Consider the following 20468-nt stretch of genomic DNA (forward strand, 5'->3'; position numbering starts at 1 on the left):
ACTTGCCAGTGGTCCCTCCGGCTCTCCGCTCTCCGTCAGGCCGTCAGCCAGCCAGCCAGCCAGCCGTCATTGGACTTTGCCGCGCAGACTGCCAAGTGGAGGCACCCCCAACAAGTGGAGTCTGTGATAAGAATCGTTGCTGGGGCCCTTCCAATCGTATCCTTCATCTCTTCTACAACCCACTCCCTCTCTCACCAAAACAAAAGTCGCAAAAATGGCTACTCGTTCGCCAGACTCTCCTCCCCACGACTCCAAGAAGCAGAAGGTCAGCACCAACAGTGAGTATGACAGCGGGCAGGAGCGTAATGTGCGCACGGGTCAACGCTGACCTCGACCTTAGACAAGGTGTGCTTGATGTCAGTATCATGAGCAAACACACGTTTGCCCGGTCAACTGCTAACAGTACCAGCGTTCACGATGGCTGGGGAATCTCGGACAACGAGAAGGGCAACGCCATCTTCCACGGTGACACGACCAACATGGACGCCATCCGCGACAAGCACAACTTTGTCGAGCTCCAGGCGCACGGCCTCGCTGTCGGTCTCAAGGATGGCCTCATGGGCAACTCGGAGGTCGGGTAAGTGCGCTCCTGAAAGTGCCAATGCTGAGGTTTTTAGTCATTTGAACATTGGTGCTGGCCGTATCGTTTGGCAGGACATTGTCAGGATCGACCAGTGTACGTTCATTGAACTGCAACCGGTCCACGAACGATGCTGACTTCACCGCAGCCATCAAGACCGACGAGTTCAAGCTCCAGCCTGCCATTGCTGCCTCGCTCAAGCACGCCAAGGACACGAACGGCCGCCTCCACGTCATGGGTCTCCTCTCGGACGGTGGTGTTCACTCGCACATCAACCACCTCTTCGCCCTCCTCCGCGCCGCCAAGGAGGTTGGTGTCCCCCACGTGTACATTCACGCGTTTGGTGACGGCCGTGACACTGCCCCCAAGTCGGCCACTGTCTACGTCCAGCAGCTCCTCGACTACATCAAGGAGATCGGTATCGGCGAGCTCGTCACCTTTGTTGGCCGTTACTACGCCATGGACCGCGACAAGCGCTGGGAGCGTGTGAAGGTCGCGGTCGACGCTCTTGTCGACGGCACCGGCGAGAAGGCCGATGACCCCGTCAAGGCCATCGAGCAGTCCTACGAGAACGGCGTCACTGATGAGTTCGTCAAGCCTCTCATCTTCGGAGACGCTTCGACCCGCATCCAGGGTGCGTTCATTAACCTGCTTTGCTGGTCGGGTCCAATCTCTAACTCTGAGCAGAGAACGACACGATCTTCACCTTCAACTACCGCTCTGACCGCATGCGCGAGCTTGTCACTCTGCTTGCCTTTGAGGACAAGCCGATCGAGCTTACGATCCCCAAGGGTCTTGTGAGTGGGCACCTCTGGGCTTACGCTGATTTCCAGAACATCACCACCATGTCGCGCTACAACCCGGAGTGGACCCTCCCCGTCGCGTTCCCCCCTGTCTCCATGGACAATGTTCTTGCCGAGTGGCTCGCCAAGGAGGGCCTTACCCAGTCCCACATCGCCGGTACGTGCCCAGAGAAAAGCCACTGGCCTCCCCCGACTGTGCTGACGGTTTCTCCAGAGACTGAGAAGTACGCCCACGTCACCTTCTTCTTCAACGGTGGCGTTGAGAAGCAGTACGAGGGCGAGGAGCGTGTTATGATTCCTTCTCCCAAGGTTGCTACCTACGACAAGCAGCCCGAGATGAGCGTCCAGGCCGTTGCCGACAAGGTTGCCGAGGTCGTCAAGTCGAACAAGTTCGACTTTGTTATGTGCAACTTTGCTCCTCCCGACATGGTTTGTGTCCGAACTTGGTTGTAGAACTGACTCCTGCCCAGGTCGGCCACACTGGTGACTACGAGGCTGCGGTTAAGGCCATCACCGCCACCGACGCTGCTGTCAAGACCATCTACGACGCCTGTGAGGAGGCCGGTTACATCCTCGCCGTTACTGCCGACCACGGAAACGCCGAGCAGATGATTGACCTCCAGACTGGCAACCCCCACACTGCCCACACCACCAGTATGTTCTTCAATGGCGAAAACTGGCAGTAGGCTTACCCCAACTCAGACCATGTTCCCTTCATCGTCACGGGCCCCAAGGGACTGTTCGCCTCCAACGAGCCCGGAGCTCTTGCGGACGTCGCGCCTACCATCCTTTCCATCCTGGGTGTTCCTCAGCCTGCCGGTGAGTCCTTGGCGCGTTGGCGAACCAAGCAGGTAGCTAACACTGCTAGAAATGACTGGCAAGTCTCTTGCGAAGTAGACAATACTTTCATAGAATCAATCTACATGTCCTGTCATCACGTGATCTCGCACCCCCTGTTGCAGCTCCTATAAAATGTCGGCCCGTTGGCATCCACTTTTGGTTCTCTACTAATTTCTAAAACCAGAGCTCTCCTACGAACCTTTGTTGACATTGAGTGCAGCAGAGTTGACATTCGTGGGGCCACCAAGGCATGGACGCTCTCAGAGAGACTTGGGTGCTACTTTGGCTCGCGCAGTAGGCGTGGTTTACCATCCCAGTGATGGCGTGAGTCACAATGCCCCAGATATTTTGTTGTACCTTGGATAGGCTCTACGGTAATGGGACCGGCGGGCACGCGCCTCTGCAATGAGATGTATCTTGGGCAGACGTGTATCGTGTTGTGATTCGAGCGCGCGCCTTGTGCTCTCTGCTCGATCTGCTCTGAGCTCTGAACGATGCGACGAGTTCGACCTTGGACAAGCGTTTTCTTCCTGCATCTCTGGTTCAATGTTACGTAACACTCGGGCAAGTATGACTTCATGACGTGGGTCCACCTGGTCGTTGCTGGTCGGTGCGGAGGGGTGCATGCTGGATGGGTGGGGCTGTATGCGAAGGACTTGAATGTGAATGCCCGCATGCACTGGGTGGGGGGCGGGGGGCAGGCGCGCTTTATATGCAAGCCGCGAGGCAGTCAGCGAGGTAGCCAGCGAGCAGGACATGCGGGCAGACGACGACGACGGGATGGCCACATTCTGGGTCGGGTCCCTGCCAGTTCGGCATCCACCGCCCGTCCGCAATCCGTCGCCACCATTCAACTGCATCATCATCGACGACGACGACGACTCCTGACTGACGTCGGGCCCTACTTTCATTCCACCTCTTTACCCCACGCAACTCTCTTTGATGCCCATCCTTCGTTCAAAAAAGCCCCCAACCACTGCACCATCATTACCCAACTCTCCCTCGCCGGCCGAACACGCCCTCTCAATCGCAGCAGCCCCGCCCCAATCCACCCTCCCAAAGCCGCCATTAAAGGAAAGCGGTGGCCCCCCATATCCACCAAGGTCGGCTACCACCCCACGTCTCCTTATCACCGACGACTGGAGCAACGACATACTCGACTCTCCAGTTGAAATCAACAGCCGTTCAGCAATGAGCCATCCAGACACAGAAATATCCCTTACATCACCCACTCCAGCTTCAGAGGTTCGTTACGATGGGAGGCATTCCCGCCGCGAGTCTCTGGTTCAGAGGGTGACCGACAAGTTAAACTCGCCTGTCCATGTCCATGTCCATGGCCATGGTGAAGAGAAGAAGCGCCGATCACGCCGCTCGCGCCGGGCCTCAACGTCGTCGGCCGTTTCTCAAGGTCGTACCATCTCCACCGCATTGGCCAAGGGTGGCAGTGGCCTTAGCGCACAGCCCGACGACGTTATTGGCAAGCGGGCCGTTTCAACTGGCCGCTCCCCCTACCTGATCCGAGCCCACGGCGACGACAGCGATGACGGTTACGGCTCAGAGGACGACAGCGAGCACGATAGCGACACCGAAGGGCTCGACCACCTGCCCGTCACTGGGTTTGCCGTTGCGAGCAACCGCCGCAACGGCGAGTTCCACGCATTATTCCCAACGGTTGACGAAGGCGACTACTTGATTGAAGGTATGACATGAACTGCTCATAGGAAGCTGAAGCTAACTCTACAGATTACGGCTGTGCGCTGGCGAAGGATATCCTCGTCCATGGCCGACTCTACGTCTCGGAGAACCATATCTGCTTCCACTCCAACCTGTTCGGATGGGTGACAGATGTAAGTGCCAATCTCAGTCACAGCTGTGCTGACCGCGCACTAGGTTGTCGTGCCATTTTCCGAGGTCAAGACGATTGAGAAGAAGATGACGGCGTTGGTCATTCCCAACGCGATTGGAGTGTACACAGCCAAGGAGAGGGTGAGTGCTTGTGTCGCCTTCGAGACCAGACTCTGTGTTGCTGACCTCTTCCCAGTATACATTCGCCTCGCTCATCTCCCGCGACTCAACCTTCGATGTTCTCATGAACATCTGGCGCATCGCTCATCCGGACGACGTGATGACTCCGTCTGTCGCAAACGGTACCTCCCGACCACCATCCGTCACGGACTGCGAAGCACCTCAAACTGTGGCTTCCCATCGAACGACCGAGTGTGCGTGTGGCAAGGCAGGAACGCACTACACCGAGGTGGCGCTCGATACCGTCTTCCCGAGCTCGCCAGAGAAGGTGTACAACCTGATCTTCAACAGCGGTTGGTTCAGGACCTTCCTCTACGACAGCCAGAAACTCAAAGGTGACGCCCACGCTTGCTTGACGTGCTGACCGTGTAGACATCGAGTCATCAGACTGGCGACCGGACGAGGATCAAAAGCTCACACGATCAATGTCGTACATCAAGCCTTTGAACGGCTCAGTCGGCCCCAAGCAGACGAAGTGTCAGATTGTCGATCTCCATGACCACTGTGACTTTGACGACTACATCACAATGATCACGACAACCAAGACGCCCGACGTTCCCAATGGCAGCGTGTTCAGTGTCAAGACCCGCACGTGTTTCACTTGGGCTGGGCCGGCATCGACGCGCGTCTTGGTGACAACAGAGGTGGAATGGACGGGCAAATCGTGGTTGAAGGGTGTGTCTTGCAGGATGCCGGAGTATCGATAGCTGACATGTCGCAGGCATCATTGAGCGAGGTGCCATCGAGGGCCAAAAGCAATTCCATGACGATCTCGCCAATCAAATCCGGGCCCATATGAAGGAACACCCCACCGAATTCGCCGTGGCTGGTGCGGAACACATCGACGAGGCCGAACTGGAGGCGCCTACATCTCCAGCCGGGACGACGGAAGCTCAAGAGTTTGCGGCACAGGCGCGTCGGGCGAGGCAGGACAACGATTACTGGGTCCTCCAAGGCTCTCTCGACTCTGTGCTTTCCGGCTTCAAGTCCATCGCGAGCGGCATCAGCACTGCCACCGATGCTGTGGGCGATTTGATTGGCGACTGGCCCATCGGCAAAGGAACGATCATGGCTGTGATCATTCTGGGCCTCATGTTGTCGAACATCTACACATACCTAGCTCGCCCCGTCTCGCAGCACAAGGTCAAGAGACTCCAGCGCCTTGGGCCAAACGAGGAGGATATCGCGGAAGCCGTTCGCATGGTCCTCGCCAAGCGAGCAGCAGCGACGCCGAAGGACGAGATTGCCGAGCTCCTGCGACTGCTGGACGAAGTTGAGGCTCGTTCTGCCAAGCTGCGCACCTCCCTTGAGGAAGGCTCAGCCATCTTGGCGTCGCAACAGTCCAACATGTTAGAGCTTGATTAGGGATGGGCCGGCCGTTCGAGTGGAGGGAGGTTGCTCTGTAGTCTACGAGTTGTTTTGATGACGTAATGCAATCACGTCGCGTCTAGCCACGGTCAACATTCCGCCATGTAGGGTGCAAATTGCCTCCGTCGACGCGCCAGACGCGTCGGTCGAGTGAGCGCCGGCCAGCCCAGTCGCGCGGCTTGTTGACTTTGTCTTTGTAACCGTCTGCCAGAGCGAATGACCCGACGGTCTCTTGTGGCCACCCCCCAACAACACCTCAATAATGGCCGGAGGCCACCCCCCAACAACACCTCAATAATGGCCGGAGATCGCGGGACTGCACGACGTGCGGCTGCAGTCTCTGTCAGTTATGTCGACTTAACCTTCGAGTCGGACAACGACGAGGCCGAGACCCACCGCCCACTCCAGACCAGCCAGAAGCATAACCGGACCAAGAAGGTGAAGCCCATCTCGGTAGCGCATACTCTGCTGACGACCCAGTCTCCATCCCCACAGGAGGATTCATCGAGTTCCGAGGGCGAGGCTCCTGGACTTGGGGAGGAGGAGTACGAGGTCGAGTACATCGTCGACTCGCGCTTCCGCTCGTATGGCGGCAAGCCTGTCTTCGAGTATCTCATTCACTGGCAGGGGTACCCGATTTCTGAGCGTTCTTGGACACTCGGGTCACAGCTTGACGAAGATGATCCGCCAGTTCTGGAGTTTCACAAGAAGTACCCCAAGAAGCCGCGCCGCAACCAACGCACCGTCCTCGACCTGTTGCGAAGTGGGCCTGCTCCAGCAGCTCGCTCAAAAGCCGCCGCACCCAAGGCCACCTCCAGCAAGGATACCAAAGCAACGGTGAAGGATACCAAAGCTACGGTGAAGGACACCAAAGCTACAGGGAAGGTGCCGACAATTCAGGCAGCAAAGCCTCGCAGCCTTGGCAAGGAGAACCAGCGTGTCCCAGCCAAGCGGGCCAGGTCCGTGTCGGACGACGACTTCAAGGCGGATGACGGGTCCGAGTCGGAACCGGAAGCCAGTGATGTCGACGATGCTCCGAGCGAGCCCGCTACCCCCTCTGAGGACGAGGTTGATGAGAGTGAGCATGTCGTCTCCGAACCACTACTGATGTCTAGGGCCTGTCAAGTCTGCCAGAAAGACCCATGGTGGATGGGGAGCTGGGCCGAAGGCGCCTAAGAAGCCGCAGGTCACACTGTGAGTCCCGCCTCCGAGGAACGATGAGCTGACATCTTAGCCACAATTTCAGGACCAACGTGGCACCGCTGCAGATGTCCGTCGACTTGAAGACGGCTGCGAAGCAAAGTGCTGAGGACCTCCCACCTATCAACGATGTGGAAGCCATGTTTGAGAATCTCAACTCACGCGTAAGTGGACAGCTGTTTGGTACTCGGCGGCTTGCTAACGGGCTTGAAGCTCCCCGCAATCGAAAAGATCGCGACGCGTCTGAATGGTCGCAAGCTTCGTGTGGCTACGATGTGCTCGTGAGTACAACAGCACGTGAGCTTTGCTGATGTGTGCACAGGGGCACGGAATCACCCCTCCTCGCGCTCAACATGTTGGCCAAGGCAGCGAAGACCCAGTCGGACATCTCGTTGGAGTTCGACCATGTCTTCTCCTGTGAAATCGAGCCCTTCAAGCAAGCTTACATCGAGCGCAACTTCGCACCCCCCATTCTGTTCCGTGACGTGACAGAACTAGGAAGCGACAAGGCCCACACAGCGTACGGCTCACTTGTGGATGTCCCTGGCAACGTCGATGTAGGTCGGATATGTGTGCTCTGCGCTGACGCCAGATTCTTATCGCTGGAACGTCCTGTGTCGACTATTCTGGTCTCAACAATGAGAAGCAGGGCATCGACGCGAACGGCGAGTCCGGCCGCACTTTCCGAGGAATGATCCAATGGGTTCAGAAGCACCAGCCGCCAATCGTCATCCTCGAGAATGTCTGCAGCGCTCCCTGGGATAGAGTTGTGGAGTACTTCGCTGAGATTGACTATGACGCGCAATACACAAGGTAAGATCGCCATGGCGCTGGGTGATGCTGACCGATGAGGTTGGATACCAAGGAGTTCTACATTCCCCACACAAGGACGCGCGTGTACCTGTTTGCGACCCCTGTCCAGGCTGGAAACAAGCAACACCTCGCCCAGAAGTGGGCCACCACAGTTCGCGACTTGCGCCGTCCTTGGTCGTCTTCGTTTGAAGCCTTCCTCCTCCCACCGGACGACGTCAACATCCATCGGACTCGCCTCGATGTCACCGCTGCGAGGTTCGCCAAGGATGGCACTCAACGGAAAGCAACCGACTGGGGCCGATGCGAGTCGAGGCATGCCCGAGCGCGACAAGAAGAAGGCCTTGGTGTGCTCCGGCCATTGACATCCTGGCAAGAGGCAGGAGTGTGCAAGGGCCTCGACTGGACGTGGAACGATTGGCTTCTAGGCCAAACCGAACGAGTCGTGGACCTCCTCGAAATCTCGACTCTCCGCATGGCAAAGGATGGTATCGACGCTGGATTCAAAGCCTGTATCTGGAACGTCAGTCAGAACGTTGACAGGCAAACGGGTTCCTCCAAGACGGCCCTGGCCCCCTGTCTCACCCCCAACATGATTCCATGGGTAACAAACCGCGGCGGGCCTGTCACAGGCCGTGAGGCACTGGCGCTGCAGGGAATCCCTGTCAGTGAGCTGCTCCTCACCAGCGAAAACGAAGATCAACTTGCCGACCTCGCCGGAAACGCCATGACCACGACTGTCGTTGGCGCGTCGATGCTGGCCGCCCTCTACGTCGCTGCCCATACCCTTCCTGAGGGTGACGACGCCATGACCGAAGCTCATCTGGCCGCTGTGGAGCGAGAGCGTGAAACGATCGCTGCGGCATCTCGGATCGTTGGTGAAGACAGCCTCGTCCGCCGCGGACTTGATCTGGCAAAGGTTGCAAAGACCCCCTTGGCCGAGATACTCGACCTCGCGGAACGAAGCTCGCGGCACTGTGCCTGCGAAGGCCAATCTGGCACGGCTCCAGCACCAGTGCAAATCTGTGAAGCCTGCGGCTATCGGTCGTGCCAGACTTGTGGCGGACGTCCCGAACATGTGTACGCGCCGTACGAGGACGTCCGTGTCGAACCATCACATTTCGAAAAGCAGTTCAAGAACATGCTCCCTATGCGCGTTACATTCTCAGGACTCACAGCCGACGTTCTGGATGCCGCCAAGCGACAAGCTGAGAAGGACGGCAAGGGACAAGTCAAGAGCTCCGACTGGACCAAGTGGAGCCAAGCAGTCCTGGACGCCACACACCATGCCGAGTTCCGATTCCGATACCTCAAACGGCAGAACATCTGGACTGCTGTGTATGAGTCTCCGTCCGCCAGCCTTGATCTTTGGTTGCAGAGCCCCACTCCAGAGTGGCGTTTGACCATCAAGCCGCCGGCGGAGGAGCCCGCCAACAGCCGCTTGCGGCAGCTCCTCCTGCAGCCTGCGGCTAGGATGCGGCTGAGCAATAAGAGTGTCGGCTTGCTGCACGGAGCGTGGGAGCTATGCGTCCCGTCGGACCAGACCTTCGACGTTGAAATCGGCCATGCGGGAGAGATGGTCCCTTCGTGGCAAGCTTCGCTCGGCCTTCAGGACGGCCTTCAAGACACTTGGCGGTGGTCGAAGTACAAAATCACCGTCCCAGAAGCCACGGATCGTGTATTGGACAGGCCGCTGTCTGGAGTCTATTCGTTGCTTCCACAATGTGGTCAGGCAATGTCGTCTCTCCATGTCAAGGAGGAGGCGGACGACGGGCAACCTCGGATGTACTTCTTCTTCGACCCCAGTCGGTCTGGGGAAGCCGCCGACGACCGATTCGTCTTCTCAACAAACATTGAGCGACTCGACTACAATGTTGAGAGGGACATCGTCGCATCAGTGGATCGCAAATGGCGAGAGACGGTCCAGACGAAGTCAGACAAAAAGCGGGTCGCCGTCCATGTTCGAGGCGGATGGGTGCAATGCCCAGAGACCCGCCTTGTGGCAATCGGCGACAAGAGCATCGCGACCAAGACTGGCCACGGACATGGAGCTACCGTTTCTATTCCACCATCTGCCCAAGCGGTGTCCTCATCTGCCCAAGATTGCCAGCACGCCACTGCCATCTTGTCGGCTAGCGTGCCCCTCGACCCCTCGCATTCCGAGCCCATGTGGCCTTCTGACACCTGGGGCGAAGTCGACCTGCAGCACAACGGAAACACTACATTTTCCAATCTTGCTTGGATCACAGAGCGGCTTCCTTCGCTGAAAGGCTTCTCTTCATGGACCCAGCTTCCTGACGTCGAGGTGAGTGAGGTATCTGGGAGCCAAATTCTGACTGTTCAGATCGCGGGCGCAGCATGTTCCCAGTGCGCGCCACGCCCACCGACGATTCACTGGATAAAGCAAGCTGGCAAGCCCAACAAGAACGGCCACAAGACGAAAAGCACGATCTTCCCCTTCGAGGACCGCAAGCAAGCCGGTCGCTACGAGCATGTACGTGTCACGGACTTCGGACGCCGCTTGCTGACCATGTAGGCGCTGAAGAATCGACCAGCACCGTTCGTGCTGCAGTTGCGGTTGGATGACAGCCTGGGCACTTTCCGCATTGGCTTGAACATCATGTCCTTGGCGCATCGAGCGTTGTCTCGACTTCCTAAGAGCAAAGCGAAGGGTGCTATCCACTTGTCATGGCGCTTGACAACTGGTCTCACCGCCGATGTGCCCGAGCCTCCTCGGGTCTTTGTCCTGCCCAGCAACAAGCGCGACCCTCAGCACGCCCAGCCATCTGGCTTCCTGCTCCCTCTGCGCAAAGAGCAGCTCAGGTCGTTGTGGTGGATGATCTCGCAAGAGCGTGCCGAAGGCAAGACGCACACCTTCGTGGAGGAAGAAATCTCGGAAGCGCAGCTGCCAGCCCTTGGCTGGAGGGGTGAAGGCAAGGCGGAGCGGCCAGTCATGGTTCGAGGTGGTGTCATCGCGGACCAGGTCGGCTACGGCAAAACGATCATTTCTCTCGCATTGATTGCGGAGACTATGGGCCAAAAGGCGCCAGAGGCATCCCCACCGGGGCTCATCGACTCGAAAGCGACCTTGATCGTGGTTCCAGGTCACCTCAGCAAACAGTGGCCAAGCGAGATCGCGCGCTTCACTGGCTCGCTCTTCAAGACAATCGTTCTCCAAACGGTGAAGGATCTGCAACAGACAACCATTGCGGACTTCAAGGCAGCGGATGTCATTGTGGTGGCGTCCGAACTGTTCGAATCGGAAGTCTACTGGCAACGCTTCGAGTACCTTTCAGCGCAGCCCGATGGTTGGCTTGGCGACAAGAACGGTGGCCGCTTCTTTGCAGACCAACTGGACGCTGCTATGCTCACTCTCAACGAGCAAGTGCAAAGCCTGCAGGAGGGCGGTACACAGGCGGCACTCGAATGCCGAGCGGCCCTCCACAAACGGGCTATCAACGAAGCTGAGAGCAAGAAGGATGAACTCAAGGCTGCCAACTTTGGAAAGCGTCTTAAGGGAGCCGCCTACCGCGATAAGTATGACGCCGATACGCACGTCAACAAGAAGGCGAAGGCATCGTCCTCAAAGGCATCTCCCGAGGACGATGACGGAAACGCAGAGGACTCAGAATTGCTGATGGCGAAGCCTACTTTCCGACCGTCGAGTGGCGCCGAATCGCTCAGCGGGCCGGCAGCAGCAAAGAACTTCAATCGCCTAGCTTGCCCTGTTCTGCACATGTTCCGGTAAGGATGAAGGATGTTGACCGAGGCTGATAGCAGCTTCCGACGTGTTATTGCCGACGAGTTTACATACCTGGAGAAGCGGGGCCTGGCTTCTCTCTTCCGCTTGTCCTCGTCCTGTAAATGGGTCCTGTCCGGCACCCCGCCAGTGAACGACTTCCCTGCAGTCCGCAGCCTCGCCAGCTTCATGGGCATTCATCTCGGCGTTGAAGATGATTCCGAAGGAAGCGCCCAGCTGCAGAAGGCTCGAGCCAAGGAGCAGACGGCTGCCGAGAAGTTCCACGCCTTCCGAGAGGTGCACAGCGCATCGTGGCACCGCCGACGGGACGACCTGGCTCAAGAGTTCCTCGACATCTTTGTGCGCCAGAACATTGCCGAAATCGAGGATATCCCGACGCTCGAGCATATTCACAACTTTAGGCTGCCAGCCTCGGAAGGTGCAGTCTACTTGGAGCTGGAGCACCACCTCCAAGCACTGGAAATGCAGGCGTGAGTCTGGTCTTCGGGACGGCGTTACCGGAGCTGACACTGTACAGGCGCAAGGAGACGAAGTTCAAGAACGTCTCTCAAGGCGATCGTAACGCTCGATTGGAAGAAGCCTTGGCAGATTCTCGTACTGCCGAGGAGGCCCTTCTGAAGAGGTGTTGCCACTTCACCCTCGACCTATCCGACAAGAAGCATGACGCCAAGACTGCCATCGAGGCATGTGATCACATCGCCAGCGCCCGAAGGAAACAGCTTGAAGGTTGCGAAGAGGATCTTCGCAAGTCTATCAACATCGGCGTGGGCCTGAACGCTGCGATTCGCAAGCGCGGCGGCTTCACAAAAGAAGACCAACAGCCATTCCGCGACTGGGTGCAGTTTTCCTTTGACGAAACCAAGCACCAAGGTGATGCCGAAGCTGCCCAGCGCCTCGTCGAGGTCCTGCGGAGGTGCAACTTCACCTCGACTTCGATTCCAAGCGAACCTGCGGACGTCAAGGCAGCCAAGGTTGACGCCAAGCCCCTTCAAGACGTCAAGTGGGATCTTCGAGAGCACACCCACCTTCTGCGTCGGCTGTCCAAGGAGCTGGTGGCTCGTGTTCGCTCCCTGCGCTTCTTCGATGTCGTTCGCAAGCTTCAACGGAACGGAGCCGATGCCCGTAAGGTGCTCGCCTCATCAGCATGTGGCCACCAGCCGTCGGCCGGTTCGGACCTGGAGATGGCCGTTCTGAGCTGCTGCGGCCACGTCGCCTGCTACACTTGCATGGTGGAGGCCGCCAACTCGCAACGCTGTGTCAAGGGCAACGATTGCCACGCCGCGGTTCGCCATACCAACATTGTCAAGGTTTCGTCATTGGGTATCGAAGGAGAGCTCCACTCGGGTCGCTATGGTGCCAAGCTCGAGCTCCTTGTCAAGTTGATCAACTCAATCCCGCGTCGCGAACGAGTCCTAGTCTTCCTTCAGTGGGATGACCTAGCGACCAAGGTCTCGGACGCCTTGAATGCGGGTGGCATCAAACATGTGTCGCTCGCTGGCGGCGGCGTCAAGGCACGCGCCAACAAACTCGACGCCTTCCAATCTTCAGATGTCGACACCAACAGGGTCCTCCTTCTGAAGATCAACGATGCCTCGGCGGCGGGCTCCAATCTCACCACTGCCAACCACGCCATTTTCATCGGCCCGCTGTTCACGAACACTCTGCTCAACTATCGGGCAGTCGAAACTCAGGCCATTGGTCGTATCCGACGATTCGGACAGAGCAGGACGGTACACGTCCATCGCCTTCTGGCATTGGACACGATCGACGTTTCGATCTACCAGACACGCCTTGCGGAGCAGCAAGCAAAGGCAGACTATGTCGAGATCCCCCAGACGATGTACGACCCTGTACGACCCGAAGGCCAAGATGAGAAAGAGACGAAGCGAGGGAGGAGAAGTGGAGCGTGAATTATGAGAGGATTGATTACGTCCTCTGTGTAATGTTTTGTTCGGTTCATACAGTCTACAATCTCATGGCATGCATAGGTACCTTGTTCTCTATGTGCATCCAACACCTGGGTGTAGTTGCATACCTCACACAGTACCCCTCTGTGAAATGATGAGGGCATCGCTAATGGAACGCAGGTGGGTGATATCGACACGAAACGATGACGGCGCCCGCGTCTTCCTCCTACTACCTCGCTCCTTTGAGGATGGTTCGGGCGCAGCCTCGTCCGCTGACCTTTTGAGACTAGGTATTGGGCGTGGATGCGACGGTTCTGAGGCGTGTCTAGACTGATCCCTGGGCCCAGTCCGAGAGAGGGAACGCGGATTGATGAACTGATCGGTCGTCGTAGTTAAGGGCTTGGAAACAATGGCCGCAGTGTGGGCTTGTTGACCAAACTCGAGGCTCACACTGTCCTCTGTGGGAGCGTTGGCTAGGAGGCGAGTGACCTGGTCGGCATGGCATACGTCTCGAGTATCCCGACTCGGAAGGAACGTTCCACTTGCTTGTGGCGTGTTGGTGTCGCTGTTGTCGCCGGCGTCAACACCTATGAGCCCGAACAGCCCGATGCTCTCCGACAGCGACTTGATCTGGGCAAGCCACGCGCTTCCGAAGCGCGGGTGCCGCATGAACCAGCTGTCCCGCTCCATCTTGGCCCTCTCGAGTTCTTCGTTTGACAGCATCTCTCCGAAAAGTTGAGGAAACAAGAAGTAGTCCATCCCTCTCGAGGTTGGCACCAAGGTGTTGGGGGAGATTGCTTGGGGACGAAAGGCGTGAACCAGCCGACGCAGCTCCGGGAGAAGAGAGTGGCGCGCCAGTGGCACTTCCTGCGTTCGACGTGTCAGCGTCTTGGGGACAGCTCAAACGTTGGAGGACCTACAATAGTTGTTGGATAATCGCCTTTTCCAGTTGTAGCGCTTCTCAACTGTCTTAGAAACTCTTCGTGTTGTATATCCCACGCGGCAGTCTTGATCTCTGCAAAGACCACTTGAACAATCAGGTTGGATGGCACCCCGGGAACCGGCTTGCGCGATCGACACCTTGGACACCTCGCTAGGCGCTCGCAGGCATGGAATCGAGTAGCTTCCCAGCTTTCAGTGGTGCATTTGAGGAGAAATGGATCCGATGCGATAGCCTTGTAAATCGACTGCTTGTATCGGTCGACGTGAACCTGGCGAAGTAAGATTGGAGGCTTGGGGGTGGTTCACACTCACGACGCTGTCAAAGTGCCGTGCCACTTCCTTCACAATGTCTTCCCACCCGAAGCACCAGATGTTGAAGAAGAAGACGGTGTCCTTGGGGTAGAGCTCCAACTGCCGCATGAGGTCCTGAAGCGGCATGTCCTGGAGCGGTGAGATGCGTGCCACGGAATCCAAGTGCGTACCTTGTCAGGCATGTCGCCTGTGCCCAGCCTTCCGGAGTAAGCACGATGGTTTGGAGTACAGTACGTGCCGCGACGACTCACAGAGCGCTGGTGTCCAGGTAGATGCGGTCCAAACGTCGTCGCCCAAGCGAGGAACTGGGATCTTCGCCCGGTCCACGAGGGGAAACGTACGGCTTGAGGACGGGGTTCCTACGTAGCTTGTTCATGAAGGCAGAATCCGCCCTGACATCGCCGGTGTGTAGCACAGAGTGGTTGTGTGACTGAATGAGAAACCTGAGCTGGTCAAACTTGGTACCTCGACAAGGCCCTACATCGTAGAGCCTGGACAGTGATTGGCATCAAACAGTGTGATCTGGACCTTGATGTGCTCATCGAGGTGGTATCCCAGGTCGAACTCTCGAGTCTCGCCATATGGCAGCGTTTCCTCAAGGTCAGCCAACCCTTAGGAATGGCTCAACTCACAATCATATCAACTACGCTCACACGGTTCCCGTCCATTCGATACCGAGGCCTCAGTCCATCATACTTGCGCCTGGGAATCTCGAGGACTCCATTCAAGGCACGAACTCGATCTGTCTCGGCCTCCAAGCTCAGAAGCATTCGCTTGGTGTCTGGAGAGCAGAGAATCTTGCCGGCAAAGGCGCTTGATAGACCGACGAGATGGTCGGAATGGACATGCGTGAGGAGAAAGAGCTGGGCATTCGGGGCGGGGCTCCATGGCCGCGACGGGTGTTTAGGATGAGGGAGAAACCAAGAGGTAGCTGGGGGAGGGGACGTGAAGCAGTCGACTCGGATGAGAGGAAACTCCAGCAGGTGCCCGTCTCGTCGGTCAGTAATGTGCTCGGCAGCATGCACTCACGATAGAGCCCGGCCATGGTGGAGGGGAGGCTTGAATCCTACGTGGAGAGTGGCGGCATTCGATGCTGAGCTGAGTGGTTGCTGGAGCAACGCCGCTGCATGCAGGTTGCTATTACGCGAGTCTGAAATGTTGGGCCCCGGATGATAATCGCGTGTAGTCTACTCATCTGATCCAAATACATCCGCCGTCACCCACAATCTCTCAAAAGGCCACATATAAAAGCCTCAATCCCGTCGGGAGAGGAGCTCGTTCTTGTAAGTTCAATGGTGACAACTGACACCTCGTCAAGCACGCTTTATGTTGGAAAACATTCGGTGCGTCGGGGAGGTGGTGGTGACTGCAGTCACAGAACGCGTGTAGCTATCACGGAGGCTCCACAACGTGATTTGTATTTCTGGATGCTTGGACTAAAGCGGGCATGTCCACCACCATACAAATGACGTAGTGACCTCCTGACCAGAGACGTTCCCGCAGTGGTCCCATACTGATCTGCAATCATCAAGCTCAGTGAGCTCCACTCGCCGACGAGTTGATCAAAGAGAGTGCCCTGTTGCTCCACAGCACTGCTAGATAGCCCACTCAGTGTTATCAAATAGCTCCTTTATCACACAGACCCGACGAGTTGATCAAAGAGAGTGCCCTGTTGCTCCACAGCACTGCTAGATAGCCCACTCAGTGTTATCAAATAGCTCCTTTATCACACAGACGTTATCACACGTTCGTCCATCACATGATGAAAGTCAACAACATATTACAAACAACTACAACGATGATCATTGTGAACACATAGTGGAACAGATCGTCCCACAAGGCGAGGGAACAGATGTCTAGGGTCGGCTTAGAATGTAGACCAGTCGGCTGGCCCGCTGAGGATCTCGGCAGCAGCCTTCTTGCCGCTTCTCGTGTGAGCGCCGAGGCGGAAGATGGTCTCGCCCGTCTGCTGGGCAAGAGGGGTGTCAAGGTCGTCCTCATAGTCGGAACCAGCTTCGCTGCCAGCCGGGGTGGAAATGAAAGCGGCAGTGCTAATATCCTTTCGTCGGCGGCGCAACGTCATTCGCTCCCACTCCCTTTCCTTTGCGGTTCGACGGCAGAGGACAGTAGGGGCAAACAAGGGGCCGGCTGAGGGAGGAGCCTCTGGCGAACCCCTCCTCGACCTCGAGTGAGACGATTTACTGGCGAGAGGATACAGACTGAGCACGCCTGATCGGTCCATCCAATCGGCAACCGGTGCCAGCCGAGGTTGCAGGCCGTCGACTGCCGAGGACGAAAGAGAGCGGCCGATTCCCACAGTGCCACAGGCTCCGTACTCCTCAGAGAAGCCAAAGTCCTCTGTTGCCAACGAGGCAGAGCTCGCCGAGGCTGTAGGTCCACAGGACGAGGAAGCTGGGTCCTCCGTGAAAGCTGAGTAGCACCCGTCACAGACACGCAAGGGGAGCACAACCGGGCGACTGTTGCTGTCCAATGTCTGGAGTGGCCAACGACGAGTAGAATGAGAGCCGCAGAAGACTGAAATGTTAGCTACTGCTTTGCCCTGGGAAGCAACACTCACTCAAACCACAGTATCGGCAGTGGTGTCGTCGCGGGCCCAGAGCCAGTCTTCCCTGGCCAAACATGGCGGAGCACTGCCGCTGGCTGCAAAGGACTGTGTCTTGGTCGGGCTGGGCGACGGTCAGTGAATGCAACGGAGGGCACAACTCGACATACCTGCCAGTCATCCTTTGGCTTGGCACTGGGGGTGGTCCCTTTGATAGAGCGCAGCAAGTCCAGGCAGCCCTCGAGTGCGTCGGAGCTGGAAGTGGACGACTCCGAGGTCGAGCTCTCTGAGGTGTCTCTCCGAACCATTGGTGGCTTGACGGGCAGCGCCGAGCTCATGTCAAGCTTCATGCTGGGGCCAGCTCTTGAAGGGCCGAAGGTGATTGCTGAGTGGAAGATGGAGGAGCTGGGAGAGCCTGCAAGATTAGCTACGTTCGCAGGTCGCCGAAGGTACTCACAGCTGATTGATTCAGATGAGGCAGAGACGACATCATCTTCGTGGACACTGCTACCCCGGGAGGGCACATCGTCGAGTTGGAGAGGTCGGTAGAGGTGAAGCAAGGAGGAGCCCGAAGCCCGAGACGTGTGCGACATTATGAGATCGAGATAGTGCTGAGTGGGGAACGGGAGGCGGGCGAACGACGTCTTCTATGAGCGAACAAGTTGGAGCAAGTGAGAGAGACGGAAAGGTGGTGGTCGTGTGATGTACCGATGCTCGAGCGTACACTGGTCGACGTTGTCCCGAGATCGAGAAGGGCGGCGAGAGATCAAGATGTCCTGAAGACCGGAGGTCGTGGCCAACCAGATGGCACCGGATTTTAAGAAGACATGTGCTGTTGGATTGGAAGAGATGAACAGTCAGGCGACACTTGAGGGTTGGACAAGGACCCTGCAGCCATCTGCCCTAACCCTGTCCGGTGTGGAGGTACTGCGTATGTTGTTGGTCCTTGTTCGGCAAAGGCCCCACCCAGAGCATGCTCGTTCCCAATACCCATTTCCACCGTTTTGACATTTTTGGAAGGGCCTCACGTTGTTCGATTCGCTTAAACGGTGTCTGTGAGGGCCAGGCACTGCCACTTTCCCTGGTGCCTTTTGTTTCCTGACCGCGATGCCACTTCTTTGGGCAGGAAAGCCCAAAGCCCTGCATATCAGCCACGCGCGGCGCGGCCGACACGGACCTTGTGGTCCGCATCGGTGTCGTGTCGCCTTGTCAATCCGCCCGCCAGGAGCGCCTCGACATCTCATTCAGATCCTTAGCCTTACGGCAATCACCCGCCCAGTCCATTGTCTTTGCGGCACCTCGTCCATTAGGCTGCGCCACACTTGCTCACTTGACCACTTCATCACTCGAACGGTGGTGTCAGGACAAAGAGCAGCCTTAATCCAGTTATGAGCGATCAAACTCCTCAGGCAAGCTCGACACTTCCCCCACCCTCCAAGGTGGCTGCACAACCTACCCCACCCTCCAAGTGAAGGTGGGGCCACCCCATTCCATAGCGAGTAGCCGAACTCTGGGACGCGATTGTGTGCTTGATTGATATGGGAACTGCGTCTCCCCCTTCCTCCCTTCCGGTGTCGGTCTCTCTTTCCGGTGTCGGTCTGTCCAGCATCTTCACTGTGGCCTCTGTTGAGCACGGCGTGTCGAGCATGCTGCGTGTATCGTGTAGCAGTTGCGATGGGAACTTGCTTGGTGCAGTGGTCTGCTTTGTACCTGCAACCTGACTTGCTGCCCCGCATCCATTCAGATGATTCCGAGCCAGCAATACGATTAGAGTTGGGCCCAAAGCCGTAGAGCCTCTTCGCGGGACGCTGTCAATCGCCGGCTGGTGATGCCAGGTGTCGCTATACATTGCCGAGGGTGGTGGGCTGTGAGGCGAGGGGGCGGGCGGTGAGTGGGACGGGCTTCGCCGCCATGTCTCTGACGTAGTTGACATCATGGCATTCTCGGTGGGTCCTCATCACCAGGTTCACAAGTGCGTACTCAAAAGTCTGGAAGATCTGTCGGAATGTGTAAATACTGCGAAGTGATTCCTGTCAATGCTTTGGACTGAGGACCGATCATATCATGAGCGAGGTCGTGCGTGGGCGGTCATTTCCGCAATTATTGGGATTCATGCCACCATGATAGTGTGCGCGTCGGGGAGTACGGAATCACAGCAGTGGTGTGATCAACGAAGGCACGTCGATGGCCAGATCGCGCCTAACTCCAACAGCCGCGAAGGGGTAACAACAGCTGCAGCCATCTTTACACATAGCCTCTTCCTCAGGCGATACCTCGTCGCTGAACAAACGTCTGCAGGCAACAGTTAGCATTGTATCTCCACGAGGACGGAGCCCTCTTGCTTGTACGAACCTCCAGGTCGGATCTCGTGGCCACCGCAAGGACCCATTTGCGGTCAACATCGGTGACTGGTGCTCGTCAGTATGAGGAATGCCGACGAGTTGAGGCCCTCACCAAGAGCAAACTCGACGCCGTTCTTCGAGAAGAACTCTTCGAGATCTTCAAGGCCGGTGTCTGGCGTGATGACGGTGTAGGGGTGCGACTTGGAGGATCGGCGGAAGTGGGTCGTGTGCGTGGCTGGGATGGTCAGCAGGCGCACGTTGACGTTTGAGGAGCAGAGCACGCGCTGCGCGCTGCGAAGCAAGGGGACAATTGCCAAGGTGGTCGACTTTGCACGACCATCTGACCATCCGCAGTTCCGAGACCAGGTGGCACGCATCACACTCACAAAGAGGGTCTGCTTGTCCAACCTTGCCGGCCTCGAACTCGCGCTTGAGGAAGGGGACATCCAGGTAGCCGAGGGGCTTGCGGTTGTCGTCCAGGACGCTTCGCACACACGGTCAGCTGGGCCGAACGGACCATTGTCACCATTGCTCACGGAAGCTGGTCAAATTCACGCTCGTAGGCCTTCTCAAGGGCGAGGGAGAGAGGCGCGTCGTGAGGAAGACAGAACGCTGGGGGCAGTTGCAAGTCCTGTCGAGAGAGATAGCGCGTCAGTCTTTGCTGCCAAGCAGCTCGTTTTCACCCACCTCGACGACAGCACCACGGTACTTTGCCGCACCCGAGGGTGGGGCGGTCGGTGTCACGTCTCTGTCGGTCATGATGTTGGTGTTGATGTGAGTCAAAAGATCAGTATTGTCGAGTGTCAACAGTGCCTTGAGGATCAAAAGCTTTGTTGCCATGACACGATCGAGGAGTGCGCGGCGGAGTGCATCGCGTGGTGGTATCGGAGGGTCACCGCCGGGCGGCCGGTAGTAGGGCACTGCTGGCTGCTCGCCAGGCGCTAGGCGCGTAGGCGCGGGCGGGCGAAGGCACCAGGCAAAGTACGCAAAGTGGAGGTCGACCACGTGGCATGGTG

At 57.4% G+C, this 20468-nt stretch overlaps 6 protein-coding genes across 6 annotated transcripts; 3 read left to right on the forward strand and 3 right to left on the reverse strand.

The window, feature by feature from the left end:
• Positions 1-214: 214 nt before the first annotated feature.
• Q8F55_006473 (uncharacterized protein) lies at positions 215-2280 on the forward strand (the record flags this gene model as incomplete). Its single annotated transcript, XM_069354933.1, has 9 exons — positions 215-282; positions 410-577; positions 618-676; positions 729-1214; positions 1268-1540; positions 1598-1812; positions 1854-2037; positions 2086-2202; positions 2252-2280. 9 exons carry the CDS (start codon positions 215-217, stop codon positions 2278-2280), a joined length of 1599 nt encoding a protein of 532 aa, XP_069207004.1.
• Positions 2281-3414: 1134 nt separating this feature from the next.
• Q8F55_006474 (uncharacterized protein) lies at positions 3415-5613 on the forward strand (the record flags this gene model as incomplete). Its single annotated transcript, XM_069354934.1, has 6 exons — positions 3415-3922; positions 3967-4070; positions 4114-4209; positions 4265-4583; positions 4621-4923; positions 4970-5613. 6 exons carry the CDS (start codon positions 3415-3417, stop codon positions 5611-5613), a joined length of 1974 nt encoding a protein of 657 aa, XP_069207005.1.
• Positions 5614-5913: 300 nt separating this feature from the next.
• DMT5 (DNA (cytosine-5-)-methyltransferase dmt5) lies at positions 5914-13296 on the forward strand (the record flags this gene model as incomplete). The annotated part of the gene is made up of 11 exons (XM_069354935.1): positions 5914-6694; positions 6732-6810; positions 6851-6980; positions 7030-7097; positions 7139-7373; positions 7409-7629; positions 7669-9931; positions 9971-10120; positions 10163-11370; positions 11407-11856; positions 11904-13296. The coding sequence occupies 11 exons, from the start codon at positions 5914-5916 to the stop codon at positions 13294-13296; spliced, it is 6978 nt and encodes a 2325-aa protein (XP_069207006.1).
• Positions 13297-14193: 897 nt separating this feature from the next.
• Q8F55_006476 (uncharacterized protein) lies at positions 14194-14923 on the reverse strand (the record flags this gene model as incomplete). The annotated part of the gene is made up of 5 exons (XM_069354936.1): positions 14194-14209; positions 14482-14504; positions 14548-14676; positions 14718-14745; positions 14799-14923. 5 exons carry the CDS (start codon positions 14921-14923, stop codon positions 14194-14196), a joined length of 321 nt encoding a protein of 106 aa, XP_069207007.1.
• A 1491-nt stretch (positions 14924-16414) lies between these two features.
• Q8F55_006477 (uncharacterized protein) lies at positions 16415-17703 on the reverse strand (the record flags this gene model as incomplete). Its single annotated transcript, XM_069354937.1, has 5 exons — positions 16415-16565; positions 16884-17082; positions 17126-17234; positions 17281-17525; positions 17568-17703. 5 exons carry the CDS (start codon positions 17701-17703, stop codon positions 16415-16417), a joined length of 840 nt encoding a protein of 279 aa, XP_069207008.1.
• A 1669-nt stretch (positions 17704-19372) lies between these two features.
• Positions 19373-20211, reverse strand: Q8F55_006478 (uncharacterized protein; the record flags this gene model as incomplete). Its single annotated transcript, XM_069354938.1, has 6 exons — positions 19373-19402; positions 19463-19518; positions 19565-19687; positions 19839-19936; positions 19989-20083; positions 20140-20211. The coding sequence occupies 6 exons, from the start codon at positions 20209-20211 to the stop codon at positions 19373-19375; spliced, it is 474 nt and encodes a 157-aa protein (XP_069207009.1).
• Positions 20212-20468: the final 257 nt, after the last annotated feature.

This window comes from Vanrija albida, assembly GCF_041260175.1.
Source record: "Vanrija albida strain AlHP1 chromosome Unknown contig_5, whole genome shotgun sequence".
Lineage (NCBI taxonomy): Eukaryota > Fungi > Basidiomycota > Tremellomycetes > Trichosporonales > Trichosporonaceae > Vanrija > Vanrija albida.